Source organism: Hemitrygon akajei, chromosome 29 (assembly GCF_048418815.1).
Source record: "Hemitrygon akajei chromosome 29, sHemAka1.3, whole genome shotgun sequence".
NCBI lineage: Eukaryota > Metazoa > Chordata > Chondrichthyes > Myliobatiformes > Dasyatidae > Hemitrygon > Hemitrygon akajei.
The window spans coordinates 44,946,281-44,968,247 of NC_133152.1; the positions used below are offsets into that span (position 1 = coordinate 44,946,281).

Sequence of the window (21,967 nt, forward strand, 5' to 3'; positions counted from 1 at the left end):
GGTGGCTCAGGCCTGTTGGGCTAGAAAGGCCTGGTATCGAGTTGTATCTCTAAATAGAAAAAAAACTAAAAGAAAACTATAATGGTATTTCTAAATATCCCCCACCCAGCTCTATATATCATAGACACATTCCTCCCCACCATCAGTAGTACCAACAGGAAGCTCTGCATCAAGAAGCTAACTTTCATCTCTAAAGATCCCCACCATCGTGGGCTGGAAGGGCCTGTCGCCGTGCTGTATCTCTATAAAAAAATAAACAACAGCATAGAGTTATAGAGCACTACAGAGTACATGGCATTCAACTGCGACGAAGGGACTCTCAAGACCGTAAAGATTAATACCATTAAGAAAGTCTTAGACTTCAAGTACCTCGGGTCAAGAATGATGAGTTTGTAGAAGGACATAAAGGCGCTGGCGTGGAGGGCTATGAATGACATGAAGAAAATCTGGAGGTCGAACCTGACCAGAGGGCTCAAAAAGAGGATCTTCATAGCAGTCATAGAGTCCATTCTCACGTACGGACGCGAGACATGGACACTCACCTAGACCATGAGAAAGTCACTGGATGGTTGCTATACACGAATGCTCTGATTGGCTCTTGACGTGAGTTGGCAACAGCACATGACGAACGTCGAGCTCTACGACGACCTACCAATGCTCACTACTAAAATCGAGGTGAGAAGACTGCAATTAGCGGGGCACAGTCTACGCCACCCTGAGCTACCTGCCAGCCTAGTCATCACATGGGAGCCCAAGCAGGGGAGGATGAACCCTGGGCACCCTCCCAAGACTATGGTCATCACGCTCCTAGAAGATAGCGGCACGGCTAATGTAGATGAACTGAACACACTGATGAGGAAGAGGGAGGAATGGAGAGTCCGTCATTGTGCCCGATGCCAGCCCCCTAGGCCTGAGTCAACGTAGTAGTAGTAGTACAGTACAAAATTATGCCTTTTTGTCCCTCCAGGACATGCCAACTTGTTTTCCAGCCTCTCTAGTATCAGACATTTTGACCCTAGGAAAATTATCCTTTCTGTTCGGGCCTTCTAGAACATATGACATCCTGGTGAACTTCCTCACCAAATTTGCATCCTCTGCTAAGTTTCTACATACTTACTATAATGGGAAGACCAGAACTCCTATAATGGGGGTGACCCTCCAAAGCAGGTCATTATGAATGAAGTTCTTGGTCCAACTGCTAAATCTTTGGAGTGTGGTGCATAAGAGGTTCACTAGGATGCTACCTGGATTAGTGTGTACGAGGTATAAGGAGAGGTAGGACAAACAAGGGTTGTTCTCTCTGGAGTGGAGGAGGCTGATGGAGTATATAAGACTCTAAGCCTATAAAACATTGGAGCAGAATTAGGCCATTCGCCCATCAAGCCTGCTCCACCATTCCATCATGCCTGATTTAATATCCCTCTCAACCCAATTTTCCTGTCTTCTCCCTGTAATCCTTGATACCCTGACTAATCAAGAAGCTACCAACCTCCACTTTAAATATATCTAATGACTTGGGCTCCACAGTCGTATGTATCAAGAATTCCACAGATTCGCCAACCTCTGGCTAAAGAAATTGCCCCTCGTCTCTGTTCTAAAGGGACATCCTTGTATTCTGAGGCTGTGCCCTCTGGTCCAAGACTCCCCCATGACAGAAAACATCCTCAACACCGTTGAGGACTTTCAATATACTTAATAGGTTTCAGTGAGATCTCCCATCATTCTTCTAAACTCCAGTGAGTACAGGTCCAGAACCATCAAATGCTCTTCATACGTTAACATTTTCATTCCAGGGATTATTCTTGTGAATATCTTATGGACCCTGTGCCAATATCTGCTGTTAGATATTGGGCCAAAACTGCACATAATACTCCAAGTCTGACCTGATAGAAGTTTATAAGAATATGAGAGTAATAGATAGGTTGGTAGTATCTTTATCACATGAGGTCTTACAAAGGTTGTCACTATATTAGGTACATCTGTACACCTGCTTGTTAATGCAAATATGCAATTAGCCATATTAATGCATAAAAGCATGCAGACATGGTCAAGAGGTTCAGTTGTTGTTCAGACCAAAAATTAGAATGGGACTGAAATGTGATCTGAGTGACCATGAAATGTTTTTTGGTGCCAGAAGGGGTGATTTATTATCTCAGAAACTGCTGATCTCCAGGGATTTTCACGCATTACAGTCTCTAGTGTTTACAGAGAATGCTGTGAAAAAGAAAAAAAACATCCAGTGAATGGCAGTTCTGTTGGTGAAAATGCCTGGTTAATAAATAAGCGATGTCAGAGGAAGATGGCCAGACAGATTCAAACTGACAGGAAGGTGACAGTAACTCAAATAAACATGTATTATAATAGTGGTGTACAGAAGAGCATCTCTGAACACACAACACATTGAACCTTGTAGTGGATGGGCTACAGCAGCAGAAGAACACGAATATACATTCAGTCGTCACTTTATTCAGGACAGTCGAAACTCATCAACAGTTACAACACAGTAGAAGATTGTGGTTTGACGCAGCTTTTCCAGAAGCTCTTTCCTTGCACAACTCTGATCAAGTTTCAGCAGGTTCCAAAAGAAAGTCATCAGCACTTACTTTGGAAAGAATTGAAGTGAATTTCTAGAAAAATAAAACTGAGCCTGACAGAATTTATTACATTTAACTCACCTAAAGACACCATGACAAGCTTCATTTTGTATCTTGCTATATGGCCTGAATCTGCAGCTTTCGGATTTTGGGTGGATGGAATTTTTATTTCTCAGAGAAAGAAGTAGAAAGAGAGATCGGCATTTAATGCATCTTTCCAACTTCAGAACTTGCTAAAACATGTTTTTTCAGATTACAGACTGTATGGAGCATCGAATCTTATATAGAAGTACAGCACAGAAACGGGCCCTTCTGCACATCAAATCTATGCTGAACCCTGCTAAGCTACCTACTGCCCTCAGCCTACACCAGGACCATAGCCCTCCATGCCCCTACCATCCATGTACCTATCCAAAGTTTGCTGGAACATTGAAATCGAGTTTGCATGCACCACTTGTGCTAGCAGCTCGTTCCACACTTTGACCACCCTTTGAGTAGAGAAGTTTCCCCTCATTCCCCTTAAACTTTTCACCTTTCACCCTTAACCCATGACCTATAGTTGTAGTCCCACGTCACCTCAGTGGAAAAAGCCTGCTTACATTTATCATATCTATACCCCTCATAATTTTGTAGACCTCTATCAAATCTCCTCCCAGTCTTCTACCTTCTAGGGAGAATATACCAAGGGTGTAGTTTCATTAGAGTGGTATAATTACAATACAGTGTATAAAACATTTGGATTAGTGTAGTTTTGATTTTAAAGGGTTGGAGGGGTGGTACTATGTGGTAGGAAGGTGGAGTTCATATCACCCTAGGACCAGAGGACACAGCCTTGAATAGAGGTGTGTCCATTTAGAATGGAGATGAAGAAGAATTTCTTTAGCCAGCGGATGGTGAATTTGTGGATTTTTTTTGCCACAGGCTGCTCTAGAGGGCAAGTCATTTGGGTACATTTGAGGAAGAAGTTGATAGATTCTCAATTTCAGGGCATGAAGACAGAGAGAAAGCAGAAGATTGGAGGTTGAGAGCAAAATGGCAGAGCCAAAAGGGACTAATTCTGCAACTATGTGTTATGATCTTACAGAACGGTTGGTTAGGCTCAGTGGGCTGAAAGGCCTTCTCCGTACCGGGCAGAATGGCAGCATAGCGGTTAGTGTAACCCTCTACAGCACCGGTAACTGGAAGGTATGTTCTGTGGGACTAGATGTTAATATCCCTTATTTGCACTCTTGAGACATGCTGCCTAGACTCTGCGGGGTAGCCAAGTGAGTGGTGGCATCTTCTGGGTTGTCAAGTGGGTGCCCTTTTTCCTCAGAGTTTTGCTGATAGGCCCACAACACCTCCAGAGGTTTCAGCAGTGAATCCCGGAGTCTTGGGCTCAACCCCTAGATGCCATTCACTCACTTGGGGGCCCAGATGGAATCCTTTCTCTTCATCCAGAGCCACTGACTACCCTTTTCAGCAGCTCTGGAGAGGTCTTTGACTGCTTGTCGGTGTGTCTTCCCTCGCACTCCCAACTCCCAGAGTAGCCTTGATGTTGATGTGGCTACAAATCCCCTGCAGCCTGCTTTGACCGGTCGCACCCTTGCTTTCCAGCCACGTTGCTGCACATCGGCTGCAAGCTCAGCGTACCTCAGCTTCTCGCGCTCGTAGGCCTCCTCCACTGCATCCTCCCAGGGCACTGTAAGCTCGATGATGTAAGTGAGATGGAGTGAGGCCGATCATAGCACAAGGTCTGGTCTGAGGTTGGTTTCCGCGATTTCAGTTGGGAAGCAGAGCTTCTGGCCTAAAGTCTGCAACCATCTTCCAATCACGTGCCCCGCCTAGCCGCCCGGTGTCTGGTTTTGATGTGGTCTAGCTGCCCGGTGTCTGGTTTTGATGTGGTCTAGCCGCCCGGTGTCTGGTTTTGATGTGGCAAGTCTGGCTTGACTCTCACCTTCCCAGACAAATGCTGTTAACGGCCAGCGGGATGAAGGGGGAGGGAGAGTGTTGATGCTCATCCACCAACTTTCCAGCACTGCTACAAGACACCAAAGCACCTGGTTGTGCCGCCAGGTGTATCGGCTTTGAGTGAGGCTGGTCTTGCAGCCCACCAGAACGTGGTTTAGTGTTGCTGAAGTCGGGCAGAGGGAGCACGTGGGGTCCTCTCCATACCACTGGCTGAGATTCATGGGAGACGGCAAGACATCGTAGGCAGCCTTGCTGGTGAAGCTCGCTCTGAATGTCTCCATCTCCCACAGCTCTCTCCAGGAGATCTCTCTTCTTTCCACTCCCTCCCATCTCAACCATTGCCCTTGCCCTGCCTGAGCGACAGCCTTTGCACACCTTGCCGCCTCCTCCTGCCAACGTATCTCCTGCATCTCTGAGATGGAGCAGCCTTGTTCCAGGCTGGTGTACTGTCCTCAAGGCCAAGACCGCTCCTGCCTTGCTGCACTAGGCCCACGATGTCCCTGTGCTTGAGTCCCGCCTTAGCTTGCTCAATTGCTTCTGATGGAGTCCATTTCCTCCCAGTATCCAGGATGAGGGCAGCTTGTGCTACAAATGGATCACTCGCTTCTTTATCATCTCCAGTCTTACTTTGGTGCACTTGTACTCCTCTGAAAGACTGGAAATGAGTAGCTCTAGGATTCCTTTGCTGTAGAGCCTGATGCTGCTGAGGCACCTGCGAAGACCAAGCCACTTCTTTATGTATGAGCTGATCAGTCTCTCCAGCTTTTCCACCTTCGAGATTGGAACTTCATACAGGGTTAGTGGCCACGTGAGGCGTGGAAGGAGCCCAAATTACATACACCAGAGGTTCAACTTGCCAGGGAGTGTGGTTCTGTTGATGCTCTCGAGGCCACTGATGGCATCCTTCCTGAGCTGACCTACCTGCTCTGTGTCTTTGAGGGATGCGTCATACCACCAACCTAGGCTCTTCACAGGCTTCTTGAAGACTGTTAGAATCGTCTCATCACCCATGTAGAAGCGTTGGTCTACCAGCTTCCCCTTGATGATGGAGATGCTTCTGGACTTGCTCAGCTTGATCTTCAGCCGAACCTGCTCAATATTCTCTTGAAGCTTTCTCAACAGGTGTACAGTACAAGCCTTAGTCATGGTGAGTGTTGTGAGATCGTCCATGTATGCTCTGATAGGTGGCAGCCTCAGGCCAGGTCTTATACGCTGTCCTCCAACCACCCATCGAGATGCTCTAATGTTCACCCCTATGGCCATGGTGAAGGTTAGTGGGGAGATGGTACAACTGGCCATGATTCCCACTTCCAGATGTTGCCACGCTGTGGTGTAGTCTGCTGTTGTCAAACATAGCTGCATGTCCTGGAGTAGGCCTTAATGAGGCTTGTGAGGGCCACTGGGGCCCTGAAGAAGTCGAAAGCAGTCCAGCGGAGGTTATGAGCGACTGAGCCGAAGGCGTTGCTGAGGTCCAGGATCACCACGTGAAGATCTGTTCCCTCCTTCTTGGCGAACTGGATCTGATGTCAGATGGTGCAAGCATGTTCCAGACAGCCAGAGAAGCCCGAGATCCCTGCTGTCTGGATTGATGTATCAAACAGATGGTTTCTTTGCAGATATCTTGACAGCCTATGAGCCACCACACTAAAGAAGATTTTGCCCTCGACGTTTAGGAGACTGATCTGGCGGAATTGGCTGATTTCTGATGAACCCTTTTCCTTTGGGATCAGGATTCCTCTGGCTCTCTGTCAGGATGTTGGTATCTCCTGCTTACACCATACCACCCTCATGAGCCTCCACAGGAACTGCAGGACACCTGGTGCATTTTTGTAGAGCCTGTATGGCACTCCATTGGGACCTGGGGCTGATGCGGCCCTTGCTCTGTGCACACTTTTCTCCATCTAGGTGGGCTGATATCTAGTTGGTGTTCTGGTGGATGGACTGGTGGCATGTCAGGTGGGAGGGTGATCGCTTCGTGGTGTTGGTTGTCTGTGTAGAACTTTTCCAGGTGTTTTTCCAGTTCTGCCTTTGACACTAAGAGACTTCCACTCTTCTCCCCTGTGAAGAGACCCTTCACAAACTTGAAGGGATCTTTATAGAAGCTTGTTCTTGTCCGCTCATTGCGGCCAAAACTCAGCATCAGAACTTTGCAAAGGAATATCTAAACAAGGTTGATGCATTTTAGAAACAAGTCCTGTGGACTGATGAAGTTAAAATAGAACTTCTTGGCCGCAATGAGCAAAGGTATGTTTGGAGAAAAAAGGGTGCAGAATTTCGTGAAAAGAACACCTCTCCAACTGTTAAGCACCTGGGTGGATTGATCATGCTTTGGGCTTGTGTTGCAGCCAGTGACACAGGGAACATTTCACTGGTAGAGGGAAGAATGAATTCAATTAAATACCAGCAAATTCTGGAAGCAAACATCACACTGTCTATAAAAAAGCTGAAGATGAAAAGAGGATGGCTTCTACAACAGGATAATGATCCTAAACACACCTCAAAATCCACAATGGACTACCTCAAGAGACGCAAGCTGAAGGTTTTGCCATGGCCCTCACAATCCCCCGACCTAAACATCATCGAAAATCTGTGGCTAGACCTCAAAAAAACAGTGCATGCAAGATGGCCCAAGAATCTCACAGAACTAGAAGACTTATGCAAGGAAGAATGGGTGAAAATCCCCCAAACAAGAATTGAAAGAGTCTTAGCTGGCTACAGAAAGCGTTTACAAGCTGTGATACTTGTCAAAGGGGGTGTTACTAAGTACTGACCATGCAGGGTGCCCAAACTTTTGCTTCGGGCCCTTTTCCTTTTTTGTTATTTTTAAACTGTAAAAGATGGAAATAAAAAAGTAATCTTGCTTAAAATATTAAAGAAATGTGTAACCTTTAACTTTATGCCTTTTGGAAATCAGGTCATCTTTTACTCGCTTAGCTATTCACAGTAACAGAAATTTTGACCAGGGATGCCCAAACTTTTTTTGTCAACGTGGAGCAGAGAGTGAATTTTTAAATCTGATGGGAGCAAAGGATGTTGGGAATGATGAGGGTGGAGTGCTGCAAGAGGGGTTTGGGGCAGGTGGCAGAGAAGGAATGCCAGGGGCAGTGAAGGGGGGGTGGCACGAGTACAGACATACCCAGCCCTGAGACACCAGGCAAGGTCATTTAATTCCAAACAATTGGTTTATTGATCATTACAGAATGTCTCTCTGGTTCTTCTCGCTCCCTCCCCCTTCTCCCAACCATGACAACCCTCTCCCTGCCCCCTTCCCACTTTCAGCCCACAATAGAGACCTATATCAGAATCAGGTTTATCATCACTCACGTATATCATGAAATTTGTGTTTTTTTGAGGCAGCAGTTCAGCGCAATATATAAAATTGCAACAGTACTGTGCAAAAATCGTAGACACCCTAGCTGTACATATGCGCCTAAGACTTTGACACATTACAGTACCTGTCACAGCATGCAATCAGGCCCTTTGGCCCATCGAGTCTGTGCCAACCATTGATTACCCATTTGCACCAATCCTACTTTCCTCGAATTCCCATCCACACACAATTGTCTGGATCCAGTGAGGCATCAAAAATTCAGTAAGTATAAAGAACACAATGAGAAACACAATAAATATAAATACGAGATTCTGTAGATGCTGGAAATCCAGAGCAACACACAGAATATGCTGCAGCCGCTCGGCAGGTCAGGCAGCATCTATGGAGATGAATAAACAGTCAACATTTCCGGTCGAGACCCTTTGTCGGGATGGAAGGGAAGGAGGAAGATGCCAGATGATGAAGAAGGGGCGGGGGGGAAGGAGGATTACTAGAAGGTGATAGGTGAAACTGGGTGGGTGGGAAAGGTAAAAGGCTGGAGAAGAAGGAATCTGATAGGAGAGATGTGATGTGGCGGATTAAAGTGGAAAATTAACATAACAACCTTGGCATCGTTGCAGTAGAAGAAGAAATTGGAGAGCCAGGAGGAAACCCACTCTATAATGGAGAGAGTGTACAAACTCCACATGGACAGCAGCAGATGTCAGGATCAAACCTGGATACTGGAGCAATGACAGCAGTTCTGCTGCCTATGACACTTTGCTGCTGTTGTGAAAGTCAATTTTTAAAAAGCCCATGAAATAAAACCATAAAATTCTGGAACTACTTAGCAGGTCAGGTTGCATCTGTGGAGAGAAAAACAGTTGAAGTTTGAGATCCAGGACCCTTCTCTCCTGCTCTCAACTTTACTGGGTATATCTTTCATCCATCCTTACGAATGGAGCTGTACAGATTACTCTGAGGAAAGATAATGGGGTACAATACCCTAGAATGAAATTACCTATAAAGAGTAGTGGATAAGACCTTCATGGGTAAAGCCCTCCCCAACATTGAACAATCTACATGGAGTGTTGTCATAGGAAAGCAGCATCCATTATCAAGGATCCCCACCATCCAGGCCATGCTTTTATCTCGCTGCTTCCATTAGGTAGGAGATACTGGAGCCTCAAGACTCACATCATCAGGTTCAGGCACAATTATTACCCCTCAGCCACCGAGGTCTTGAACCAAACGGGATAACTTCACTCAACTTTACTTGTCCCCATCGCTGAAAAGCTCCCCCAAACAATGGACTCATCTTCAAAGACTCTTCATCTCATGTTCTCAATATTTATTGCTTATTCATTTTTAATTTGTCCCCCTCCTTTTTATACGTGCACAGTTTGCTGTCTTTTGCATATCGGTTGTTTATCCATCTTGTTGTATAACATTTTTAGACCATAAGACCAAAAGATATAGGAACAGGATTTGGCCATTTGGTCCATCAAATCTGTTCTGCCATTTCATCATGGCCGATCCAATCTTCCCTGTCAGCCCAGATCTCCTGCCTTTCATTGATTCTTTTGTGTTTCTTTGTACTTACTGCGAATGCCCATAAAAAAAAAGAATCTCAGGGAAGTAAAGTAAATATATGTACTTTGTTAATAAACTTACCTTGAATTTTATATTCTCCAAGTTTTGTTCAGCAGCTATAGTGAGTCAGAGCAGAATTTCCCAGAACCTTTTTTCCTGTTGTACAATTAGTGTAGACCTTCACATTCTAGGAAGAACTGCCGCTCATTGTGGAGTTCATCGAGTGCCAGGTTTCACTGTCCAAGTGTCTGGTGGGCTTGAATGGGTTGGTGGGGGATTCCTTCCCTTCGTGCTGTAAACTAATCGGCGTGCCAACAATAGCACTTGGATGAAATGTCAGCCTCGGAAGTGTACTCGCTTCCATTTGTCACATCTATTGACACTTTCGGGGCCATAAATCAGCCAGTGTCATTCGATACTCAGTAAAATTAGTAACTTGGCAGGGCATGTGGTCCCAGAATCCTAAAACAAGCAGTATAATTCAATTATAAACACCCTACTGGTGGAGACCGCACACACAAAAAAAGCAAGCCGATACAAATGCTGCACAAACTCTTCAGTCGCGACCTCGGGCCGTTAGTCATGGTTTCTGAGAGTTCACATATTTTACACAGTCCCATTGATTTGTTTCTTTATTAGAGGATTAATGATTGCTTTGTTTCGGGCCGTGACTGTTTCTTGTAACGGTCTCTAATTTTGATTCCCACAAACACTCGCCATGACCTTGAAGGTGTTCAAAGTTAGTAACTTTGGGGTTTTTTTCGGATGATGTCTTTGTATAATTTGCATTTAGTCGGGGGCTTGTTAGTCTGGCATTGGGCCCTCATGAGCTTGTACTCTTGTTTGATTTTGGGTTTATTGTTTTGTCTGAGCTTGGGGGGGGGGGGGGGGTAGTTAGCGGGGCATGGAGTCTTTCGCGCCCTGAGATGGATTTAAAGGAATAACGCTTTCTTCTCAGGGTCGATGTTGATCCTGGTTTGCAGTGAGGCGATGATAATGCTGGAGGAACTCAGTAGGTCAGGCAGCATTTATGGAAATGAATAAGCAGTCAACGTTTCAAGCCGAGGCCCTTCTTCAGGACTGTGTCCTTATATTATTCAAGGTTGGATTAAGTTTATTTGTTTAATAAAACTATTATTCCGAGCCTCCTGCGCCTGGATCCGAACATCAACTCGGACACTTCCCACTAACGCCGTCCGCCTCTCCCTCTGAGGCATTTCGATGTTACGTGTATCTGGGAAAAATAAGACCTTTGACCGACAAACCCCCCCCTCCCGGTCAGGTTTGAGTCAGGTTGATTCTGTAAACCCCACCCACCGCAATCATTACCTTATAAGCGGAAATAGTGAATGTGTTAAGACACAGAGCAGTCGGACGTCTGCGCTCGGCTATCAGTTTTGTGGCTCTCCCCGGGATCAAGAGTTAATCCCCCCCGTGTGACAGAGGCACAACCCGCAGCCAGAATGGGCAACAAACACTCTTGCATCCCGAAACGGTTGAAACGATTAAAGAAGAGGCGAAAAGGAGTGAGAGAAAGTCGGTATGTAGATCGATAATATACTAGTGCGCTCGCAAGACAATCCCGCTCACTTTATCTAACTTTTAGCCAGTTCAGCAGTGAACCTTTTGCTGTCAAAGGGAGCCACATGCATTGCAAGATGCCCATAAAATTTCGGCCAGGCATTGTTCATACACTAAGTGTTTTAAAGTAATTCGATTGAATTGTTTTAGAGAAAGGTGCTCTGAAGTTACAGTGGGCAATCATTATTGGATTTTGACGTTACACAATATAACGATTTTACATTTTGCTTTCAATCTGTGCGAGTTGAGTTTTAAAGTTGAAAAGGGGCAAAATACTTAAAAGGGAGATAAACACAGAATGTGTTCAGGATCGCAGGCGGGTGGCTGACAAAATTAGAACAAACACAGGCCCCGATAAACCTGAACCGCACCAGCCCAAGTGACTGACATTCCAGACTAGTTTCTGCAAACACGAGAAGATCTGCCGGAAATCACGAGCAACACACACAAAGTGCTGGAGGAACCCAGCAGGTCAGGCAGAATCGATGGAAATGAGTAAACAGTCGACGTTTCGGGCCGAGACCTTTCTCGTTTCTGCGTGACTAACTGCAGCGAGACGGTTACAGGGTTCATTTGCCTTACGATTAATTTTTAAAGCGGGCGAACGAGATGAACAATGCACGCATTCCTGTTATCAGAGTGCGGTAGTCAGTTCGCTTCCAAACTGCATTGCATCCTTTTCATAATATCGCCAGCCGTGACTTCATTTTTCATCGAACATTACAGCACAGTGCAGGCCCATGGCTCTGTGGTGAACTTGTAACCTACTCTAAGATCAGTCTGAACACAAGGTTCTGCAGATGCTGGAAAAGCAAAGTCACACACACAGAATGCTGGAGGAATTCAGCAGGTCAGGCAGCGTCTGTGGGGGGAATAAAGAGCCGATGTTTCAGGCCGACGCCCTTCGTCAGGTCTCATATAACCATATAACAATTACAGCACGGAAACAGGCCATCTCGGCCCGAACGCTTACTCTCGCCTAGTCCCACTGACCCGCACTCAGTCCATAACCCTCCATTCCTTTCCTGTCCATATACCTATCATCATCGTCTAATTTTTTTTTGAAGTGAATGAAGCCCCAATGGATTAATCTCATTATCTTTGTAAACTCCTTTTACTTAAAGATTCAAGATTGTTTAATGTCATTTCCAGTACACAAGAGTATATTACTCCCCATCCAATGCAGCACAAAAAAAACCAAAAAGATAAATAAATCACAATAAAATATAAATACGTAAGATAGCTTATAAACATAGATTGTCATAAAGTGACGCTGGGCACAGGAATGTCTAAGTAAGGTGACTCAGGAAATGATAAAATATTTCCTGGTGGTGGCTGGTCTGGAGGGGTGGGTTAGCACATCGCATCAGCACTTTGACTTAGTTGTGATGAAGAATCTCGGCTGAAATGTTGACCATTCATTCCTCTCCATAGACGCTGCCTGATTTGCTGAGTTCCTTCGGTATTTTGTGTGTGCTGCTCTAGATTCCTAGCATCTGCAGAACCTCTTGTGTTTGTCCTATGTTCAAGCAATTTCCTTCACAACCTCTGCTCCTTTGCTGTCTTTACATCTAAATATACCTTTCCTTGAGAGGAATCAACAGTCAGTGTTTTGGATCTAGACTCTTTTTGTCAGGACCTGATGAAGAGTGTGGGCCTGAAAACGTCGACTGTTTATTCCTCTCCATAGACGCTGCCTGACCTGTTGTAGTTTGTGTGTGTTGCTCTGGATTTCCAGCATCTGCAGAATCTCCTTTGTGGGACACTTGAGTGATGTAGGCAGCCTCATTTCCCCACCATCTAGTTCTCACATTTATTTGCCCTTCAGATTTGCCCGTCCACTTCATGTTCTGTACAATGGCAACTTAGTGCTGGAGTCTGTTGCTTAGAGTGGCTCTTGTGTTAGTTATGTGGATCCCTTTCTGTTATTTCAGTAAAGTATAATTACTTCAATAGTTTATTTATTTATTTAGAGATACAGCTTGGAACAGGCCCTTCCAGCCCAACGTGCCCCACTGCCCCAGCAACCCACTGGTTTAACCCTAGCCTAATCACTGGACAATTTACAATAACCAATTAACTCACCAACCGGGGCATCTTTGGAATGTGGGAGGAAACCGCAGCACCCGGAGGAAACCCACGCGGTACATACAACCTCCTTACAGACGGCGCCAGAATTGAACTCTGATCTCCGATGCCCTGAGCTGTAATAGCATCATGCTAACCGCGATGCTACCATGGTGCCCCAACACTGATCGCTGGGGCCCAGTCACTGAGTCACAGTCATAGAACAATACACTACCCAAGCAGGCCTTTTGGCCCATCTAGTCCATGCCAAATGCATACTCTGCCTAGCCCCATTGACATGCACCTGGACTATAACCCTTCATACAACTCTGCCCAGTCCACATATCTACTCAGACTTCTGGTAAATGTTGAAATTGAAACCACATCCACCATTTCCATTGATAGCTCGTTCTGCCCTCTCACCACCCTCTGAGTGAAGAAGTTGCCCCTCAAGTTCCCCTTAAACACTGATGAAACTTCAGAGTTGTGGACACCATGGGAACCATCCACCCCTCCATGGAATCTGTCTGCACTCCTCACTGCCTCAGTAAATATATATTTATATTTAACATATATGGATAAAATATGTAAATATGTGATAAGAAAAATAAAGGTCTTTGTGGGAAGGAAGGTTTAGATTGATCTTAGAGTAGGTAGAAAGGTCAGCACAACATCATGGGCTTAAAAGTGTTCTGTGTTTGAATGTTCTATGTCCTAAGGCAGCCAGCATAATCGAAGACCCATCCCATTCCAGACATTCCCTCTTCTCCCCTCTCCCATCGGGCTGAAGATATGAAAGTTTGAAAGCACGCACCACCAGACTCAAGGACAGCTTCTACCCCGCTGTTATAAGACAATTGAATGGTTCCCTAGTTGATGGGGTTCAGGTTCATAGCTCCTGGAAGTGGCTGCACAGCTTGGTGGGGAGGTAAAGAAGGCATATGGCATGCTTGTATTTGTTCATTGAGGCACTGAGTTCAAGAGTCAGGAAGTTAAACTGCAGATTTAAAAAACTCTGGTTAGGCCGCATCTGGTGTATTGCGTTGAATTCTGATTGGCCCATTACAGGAAGAATGTGGATACTTTGGAGAGGGTGCAGAAGAGGTTTAACAGGTAGCAGGATGCTACCTGGATTAGGAAGCATACGTTACAAGGTGAGGTTGAACAAACGCGGAAATTTTTCTCTGGTGTGGCGGAGGCTGAGGGAAGATCTGATAGAAATTTGTAAGAGACGGAAATAAGTAGTCAGTCTGAATATTTTTCTCAGGGTTGAAATATTAATACAAAAGGCTGTGCATCTAAGATGAGAGGGTGAATGCTTAAAGGAGATGTGCTCCCAGGTATTTTAAACAGAGAGTGATGGGAGTCTGGAATTGTGAGCAGTTTTGGGCCCCTTATCTGAGAAAGGAGGTGTTGGCATTGGAGAGGGTCCAGAGGAGGTTCACGAGAATGATCCTGGGAATGAAAGGGTTAACTTATGCGCAGAGTTTGGTGGTTCTGGGGCTGTACTTGCTGGAGTATCAAAGAGTGATGGGCGATCTGACTGAAACCTATCAAATGTTGAAAGGCCTATATAGAGAGGATGTTTCCTTAAGTGGGGCAGTCCAAGACCAGAGGGCACAGCCTCAGAATGCAAGGACATCCATTTAGAACGAAGATGAGGAGGAATTTCTTTAGCCAGAGAACGGTGAATCTGTGGAATTCATTGCCACAGAAGGCTGTGGAGGCCAAGTCACTGGGTGGATTTAAAGCGGAGGTTGATAGGTTCTCGATTAGTAAGGGCATCAAAGGTTATGGGGAGAAGGGCTTGAAAGGGAAAATAAATCAGAGAAGACATGATGAAGCAAGTGGCCTAATCCTGCTCCTATGTCTTGTGGTCTTATGGAATGTGATGCCAGGGGTAGTGGTGGAGGCAGATCCAATAGAGGTGATGACGAGCAACATGAATATGCAGAGAATGGACAGGTAGAAGGGATTAAGTGTCATTAATTTAATTAATTTGGCACAAAATCATGGCTGAAAGGTCTGTTCCTGTGTTATGTTCTAAACTGCAATCTCAAGCCCATTCCAAGCAGGTCAGTGAAATCACTTTCATATGAATTGTATCCACTGTAATCCCTCAGAAGTAAATGGACTTTGCTTACGATCTCTCTCTCTCCCCCCATCTCTCTCTCACTCCCCTCCCCCTTTCTCCCCCTGTTCTCCTATTCCCCCTCTCCACCTCTCCCCCTCCCCTCCCCTCTCCCCCCCTCTCCCCTCTCTCTCCCCCCACTCTCTTTCTCCTCCATCTCTCCTTCTTCCCCATGTCTCTCAGGGAACAAATACAGATTTATACCAAGTTGCAAAACGGGTTGGAAACTGATCACAATCAAGATTACTACTGCTTGCAGGCAGAAACATGTTTGGCAAAGGTAAGAAACTCTACTATCTGTGACTTTACTAAAAGTGCACTCTTTGGCCACCTGTACACCTGCTTGTTAATGAAAATAATTAATCAGCCAATCACGTGGCAGCAACCCAATGCATAAAAGCATGCAGACATGGTCAAGAGGTTCATTTGTGGTTTAGACCAAACATCAGAATGGGGAAGAAATATGAAATGAGTGACTTTGACCGCGGAATGGTTGTTAGTGACAGACAGGGTGGTTTGAGTATTTCAGACACTGCTGATCTCTTGGGATTTTCACACACAACCTGTTTCTAGAGTTTACAGAGAATGGTGCAAAAAAACAAACAAAAAACTCCAGTGAGTTGCAGTTCTGTGGAGGAAAATTGTTTGTTAATGAGAGAGACGTCAGAGGGGACCGGCCAGGCTGCTTCAAACTCACAGGAAGGCAACAGTAACTCAAATAACAACATTTCATGGGTGATCATGGTCTTTCCATGACCATGATTGTTCTTGGCAAATGTTTCTACAGAAGTGATTTGCCATTGCAGTCTTCTGGGCAGTGTCTTTACAAGGCGGGTGACCCCAGCCATTATCAATACTCTTCAGAGATTGTCTGCCTGGTGTCAGTGATCACATAACCAGGACTTGTGATATGCACTAGGTGCTCATCCACCACCTCCTCCCATGATTTCACGTGATCCTGATCGGGGGGTTAAGCAGGTGCTACACCTTGCCCAAGGGTGACCTGCAGGCTAGCGGAGGGAAGGAGTGCCTTACACCTCCTTTGGTAGAGATGCATCTCCACCTTGCCACCCCTTAGGTACAAGGTACATAATAACCCGGCCACTGAGTTTAAGTGCAAGTGCTGGGCGTGGCACTTGGCAACACAATACGCTGTCAGCCCTTTTATTGTTGAAAACAAACCAGCATGCGGCTGATGTGTCTCAGTTCCCGACGCTGTGCCTTTGAGATAATGCACATGCTGGTAATGTCTTAACACTTTTGTGTGTTCCCTTTTCTGAAACAGAGAAACCACTGTTCATTCTTAGTGCAATACGTGACGTCTAAATTTTAAAAAATGGACTATATCTTATTCCTCCCCACCATTCAGATTCAGGTTTAATATCCCTGGCCCCGCCGTGAAATTTGTTGTCCTGCAGCAGTAGTACATTGCAGTACATGATAATAAAACTATAAATTATAATTATAGTTACAATTTGCTTCACGGTAGTGTAGAGGTCAGGACAATGCTGTACAGTACCAGCAAATTCCCACCACTGACTGTGAGGAGTTTGTACGTTCTCCCTGTGATTGTGTGGGTTCCCTCTGGGTGCTCTGGTTTCCTCCCACAGTCTAAAGCTGTGCCAGTCTGTAGGTTAATTGGTCACTGTAAATTGTCCCATGATTAGGCTAAGGGTAAATCAGGGGTTGCTAGGCAGTGTAGCTCAAAGGGCCAGAAAGCCCTATTCCGCGAGGTATCTCAAAAAATATAGAAATAACTAAGTAACAAAATAAATGGTGAAGTTGTGTACACGGTTTCATGGACCATTCAAAAATCAGCTGGCAGAGGGGTAGAAACTCTTCATAAAGATTGAATATGTGTCTTGTAGCTCCTCCTTGATGGTAGCAGTGAGAAGAGGGCAAGAGGGTGAGTTCCCTTGAACCCCGATCGTTAGATGCCGGCACTCTGTAAAGTATTTTGCTAACCGCTGCGCTTCTGTGCTCCTTTAATCACTACGACAGCACAGCAAAGCCATGACCACGTTGATCAGATTGCACTAACCTGCACTTGGTATTTTATTTTGTTTTGACTGCATTCTATTTTATAAAAGTTGTGTATAACGTGTTTTTTAATTGATACTTTTCTTGTGAATGCTGCTTCTCTTGTGCCTATGATGCTGCTGTGTTTTTCATTGTACCTGTGCATACGTGTACTTGTGCAGATGACTGTAACTCAACCTTGACTTTCCTCCATTCTCTGCACATTCATGTGTCTATCCGAGAGCCTCTTGAGCACCACTCTCATATCTACTTCCACCAACACCTTCCAAGCATCCACCACTCTGTGTAGAGGCACTTGCCCTGCACATCTCCTTTAAACTTTCCCCCTCCTCATTTTAAAATCTGTACTTCTTCCTAAGCCCGTTAGCCCTGCCGGGGTATAGGCCTCTGATTGCAGCTTGCCAGAGTCCTCCATCCTGGGCCAGACTTTCAAGTCCAGGTGTAGCCCATCTATACATCTCAGGGACGAAGTCATTGGAGCTTCTGTTGGCGTTTCTGTGGCTCTGGGTTTTCATGGGATGGGTTTGCTAGCCTCCTCCTTTCGAAGCCGGGCATAGGACTGTCCATAGATGAGCTTGTATTGACTGTGGAAGGAGTTAAATATTTACGGTGGGTGAGTGTTACTTTGTCCTGGATGGTGATGAGTTTTTGGAACGTCACTGGCAGTTACACTCATCAGGCAGGTGGAGAACGTCCCATCACATCCCTCACTTGTGGCATGCAGTGAAATGCATTTTTTGCACTAACACCCATTGGATCCTGGCGTTTTCACGATCAAAAGGATCGTTGGAAGTCAAGAATGAGGCATAATACTTGTTGCTTATGGTCGTTTTATTAAATATCAGAAGAATGAAGAATAAACAAAAAAGAGGAGCCAAGAGAATAAAGAAAATGTTGTCATTGTCATATCATACTCAGATTGGAAGTAACGACATTTCAGTGATAACAATTAACCTATGAAATAGCCAAAGACACCTGCTACAGAAAACTAAGAAGTTTCTAGAAAAACACAGAAGCAGCTATACTGTATTTGCTGGAAAATTCACTGAGCAATTGCAAGTATATAGGTGATTAAGTGAACATAGCAAATTTCTACAGACGTACCATTGAGAACGTTTAAACTGGTTGTATCACTGTCTGATATGGAGGAGAGGGGCTACTCCACAGGATCGAAATAAGCTGCAGAAAGTTGTAAACTCAGCCAGCTCCATCACAGGTACTAGTCACCCCACAATGAGGACAACTTTACAGACGATGCCTCAAAAAGGTGGCGTTCATCATTAATGATCCCCCATCACCCAGAAGGTGCCAAGATGCCATCTTCTCATTGCTACCATCTGGGAGGAAGTACAGGAGCTTGAAGACACACACTTAGTGTTTCAAGAACAGCTTCTTCGCCTCCGCCATCAGAATTCTGAATGGACAATGAACCCATGAACACTACCTCAGTACTTTTCTCTTTTTGTAATACTTAATTTACTTTTAATATATACTTATTATTACTTATAGGCTTTTAAAATTATTGTTGTGTCTTACAGTGTACTGCTGCCTCAAAATAACAAATTTCATGCATATGCCAGTGATATTAAACCTGATTTCGATTCAGAAATACAAGTCAGCTTAGGGAAGTTAAACCATAAGAAAAATAAATTCCACTTCCCAGTCAAACACTCTGGATGCTAGATCTTTATTCCAGATATAACTTCTAGTTCAGGGGTCCCCAACCTTTTTTGCACCATGGACCGGTTTAATATTGACAATATTCTTGCAGACTGGCCGGGGGGGGGGGGGGGCTGAGTGTTAATCACGACTGGAATATAGGTGATAACTCAACTAAGTCACTTATAAGTGGCTAATACACTCAATTTTGTTTCTAAAAGGGTATATCTAACAAATTTAATATTAAACACACAGCACATATTTTCCCCATATGAACATATAAAATCATTGCAATGCACCAATATCGCTGAATCAGTGGGAGCCCTGGGTTTGTTTCCCTGCAATAAGACGGTCCCATCAAGGGCTGATGGGAGACAGCGATACTCGAAGGGGGTTCCTTCTGTCCAGTCTATTCCGCAATTTAGTTTTCGTTGCATTCATTGCAGAAAAGCCCGCTTCGCAGAGATATGATGTTGGAAATGGAAGCAATGTTTTCAGTGCTTTCGTGGCTATCTCAGGATATTCAGCCTTGACTTTGATCCAGAATGCTGGCAGAGATGTTATGTTAAACATACTTTTCAGGCCACCGTCACTTGCAAGCTCAAGGAGTTGATCTTCCCACGCTGACATGGATGAGGCATGGGTAATGACCTCGCGTGCGTTCAAGTTCAACACTGAGCGTGACAGGGAATGAGGAAAGATGCAGCTGACTCATAGTGTTTCATATCGCCAAATCATATCGTTTCCTTGGGGCCCGGTAGCACATGCTTTGCGGCCCGGTGGTTGTGGACCACTGTTCTAGTTCATTAGTTTACGACAAATGAATTGGACAGATCACGAGGTCAGTGATTTAATAACGCAGAGTTGAGGAGGATTCCATATGGTTTAGCATGTCCTGATGGGGTCTTGCCTCAGACATCTGCACTCAGGGTCGAGCCACCTCAGAGACTTCAGTGACAAGTAACACAACATTCTCCTTTCTGATACAGCAGCTTGCTGAATCAGAGTCTATTATCACTGAGCTTTCCTGTCAATTTGAACCAGTTTGGTCATTCCCCTCGGACCTCTCTCACTAATAAGGCATTTTTGCTCACAGAACTGCTGCTCACTGAATAGTTTTTCTTTTGCACCATTCTCTGTAAACTCAGCAGCATTTCCCAGCCTGGGGTCCACAGGTTTGATCCATGGCAGGAAAAAGGTTGGGAGCTTGCTCTGGAGATGGTTATGCATGAAATCCCACGGGATCAGCAGTTTCTGAGATACTCAAACCACCCTGTCTGACACCAACAATCATACCACCGTCAAAGTCACTTATATCAGGTTTCTTCCCCATTCTAATGTTTGGTCTGAACAACAACTAAATTTCCTGATCATGTCTGATTAGAAATTTGCATTAATGAGCAGGTGTACAGGTGTATCTAATAATGCAGCCACTGATTGTATATTTGGGTGGGGCTCGCATAGATTTAGAACTGAAATTGACACACTGCCTTGGCTAACAGTCTATTCTCATACATTCCAGACACACCTGGACTTCATTTCCTTAAAGATTTTGTTAATGTGCATTCAGTCCCGCTCTGTCCAAGGGAAGACACTGGGCTTGCTATTTGTCAAGTTAATTGACGAATGCCAGCAGCAGATTTTCCAATAACTTTATTAAAGGTGGCAGCTTAAAGTTTCCGTGAGTCGTTGCAAATTAGCTGACTGATTCCAATATTAAATTTGTCTCTGTCGTTGTGACTGTGGTTAACATATTCCTCTGAACGCACCATGGTAGTGTAGCATTTAGTGTAACACTCTTAAAGCTCAGAGTTCAGAATTCAATTCCACTGCCATCTTTAAGGAGCTTGTACATTCTCCCGGTGAACTGTGTGGGTTTCCTCTGGGTGCTCCGGTTTCTTCCCACAGTCCAAAGATGTACTGGTTAGTAGGTTAATTGGTCATTTTAAATTGTCCTGTGATTAGGCTCGGGTTAAGTAGGTGAGTGGGTGGGCGGTGAGGCTCCTAGAGCAGGAAGGACCTGTTCTGCACTGTATCTCTAAATAAAATAATTATGTAATTATGAGAACTGCTGAAGAGACTGGATGGACAAATTTTGCTTACTAAAGATGAATATGGATTGAAGATTAACTTTATTTTTCATGTGCACATTCAAACATACAGTGAAATGCATCATTTTGCATCAACAACCAACACAGTCTGAGGCCGTTTTGAGAACAGCCCACAAGTGTTGCCATGCTCCTGGCACCAACATAGGATAACCACAACCTACCAACCCTAAACCTGTATGAAGTGTGACTGTAGGAGGAAACCAGAGCACCTGGAGGAAACCCATGCGGTTGTGAGGAGAACATACAAACTCATAGTAGATAGCATCACAAGGAGAATGTACTGACTCCTTATAGTGAGCAGCAGGAACTGGGTCGCTGGCATTGCAAAGCGTAACGCTACAATGCCGCACCGTTTACTTCCTGTTTAGTTGTCAGGATTATTATCATTGACCAATCACTGTCAATTAATTAATCAATGATTTGATTAAACCCTGTAGGAGCAAACTGAAAGATCACGCAGAGATGATGTTCGAAACAGCGGGCCAGTTATTAAAAACGGATGCGCACCAGGAGACCAGTCAAAGATGAGGATGAATTTGGTACAGCACTTACATTCTCATTACTGGTAAAGCTACATATGGACAACAGATTGGTGGTGACCGGAAGAGTTAATTAAATAACAGATTAGATCTGGATTAGTTTGTTCGTCATGTGCTGTGTCGCATAACGTGGATGATCCTGGTCTTTCCATGTCCCTGACTGTTCTTGGCAAATATTTCTACACAAGTGTTTTGCCATTGCCTCATTCTAGACAATATCTTTACAAGACAGGTGACCCCAGCCATTATCAGAGATTATCTGCCTGGATCAGTGGTGGCATAACCAGGACTTGTGATGTGCACCAGCTGCTCATTTGACCATCCACCACCTGCCCCCGTGGCTTCACGTGACCCTGATTTGGGGGACTAAGCAGGTGCTACACCTTGCCCAA

At 44.9% G+C, this 21,967-nt stretch overlaps 1 protein-coding gene across 3 annotated transcripts in view; it reads left to right on the forward strand.

The window, feature by feature from the left end:
• The first annotated feature begins 10,799 nt into the window (after positions 1 to 10,799).
• Positions 10,800 to 21,967, forward strand: part of plekhn1 (pleckstrin homology domain containing, family N member 1) — a 57,278-nt gene continuing 46,110 nt past the window's right edge. For 2 of the 3 annotated variants that reach the window (XR_012096697.1, XM_073032304.1), the window contains exons 1-3: positions 10,800 to 10,987; positions 15,410 to 15,506; positions 21,474 to 21,575. Coding sequence is in view for 2 of the 3 variants with exons in the window: in XM_073032304.1 (XP_072888405.1) it covers positions 10,911 to 10,987; positions 15,410 to 15,506; positions 21,474 to 21,575 (276 nt within the window). In the remaining variant the exon portion in view is untranslated. The remainder of the gene's footprint in view (positions 10,988 to 15,409; positions 15,507 to 21,473; positions 21,576 to 21,967) is intronic. The other variant, XM_073032305.1, reaches the window with a different exon arrangement.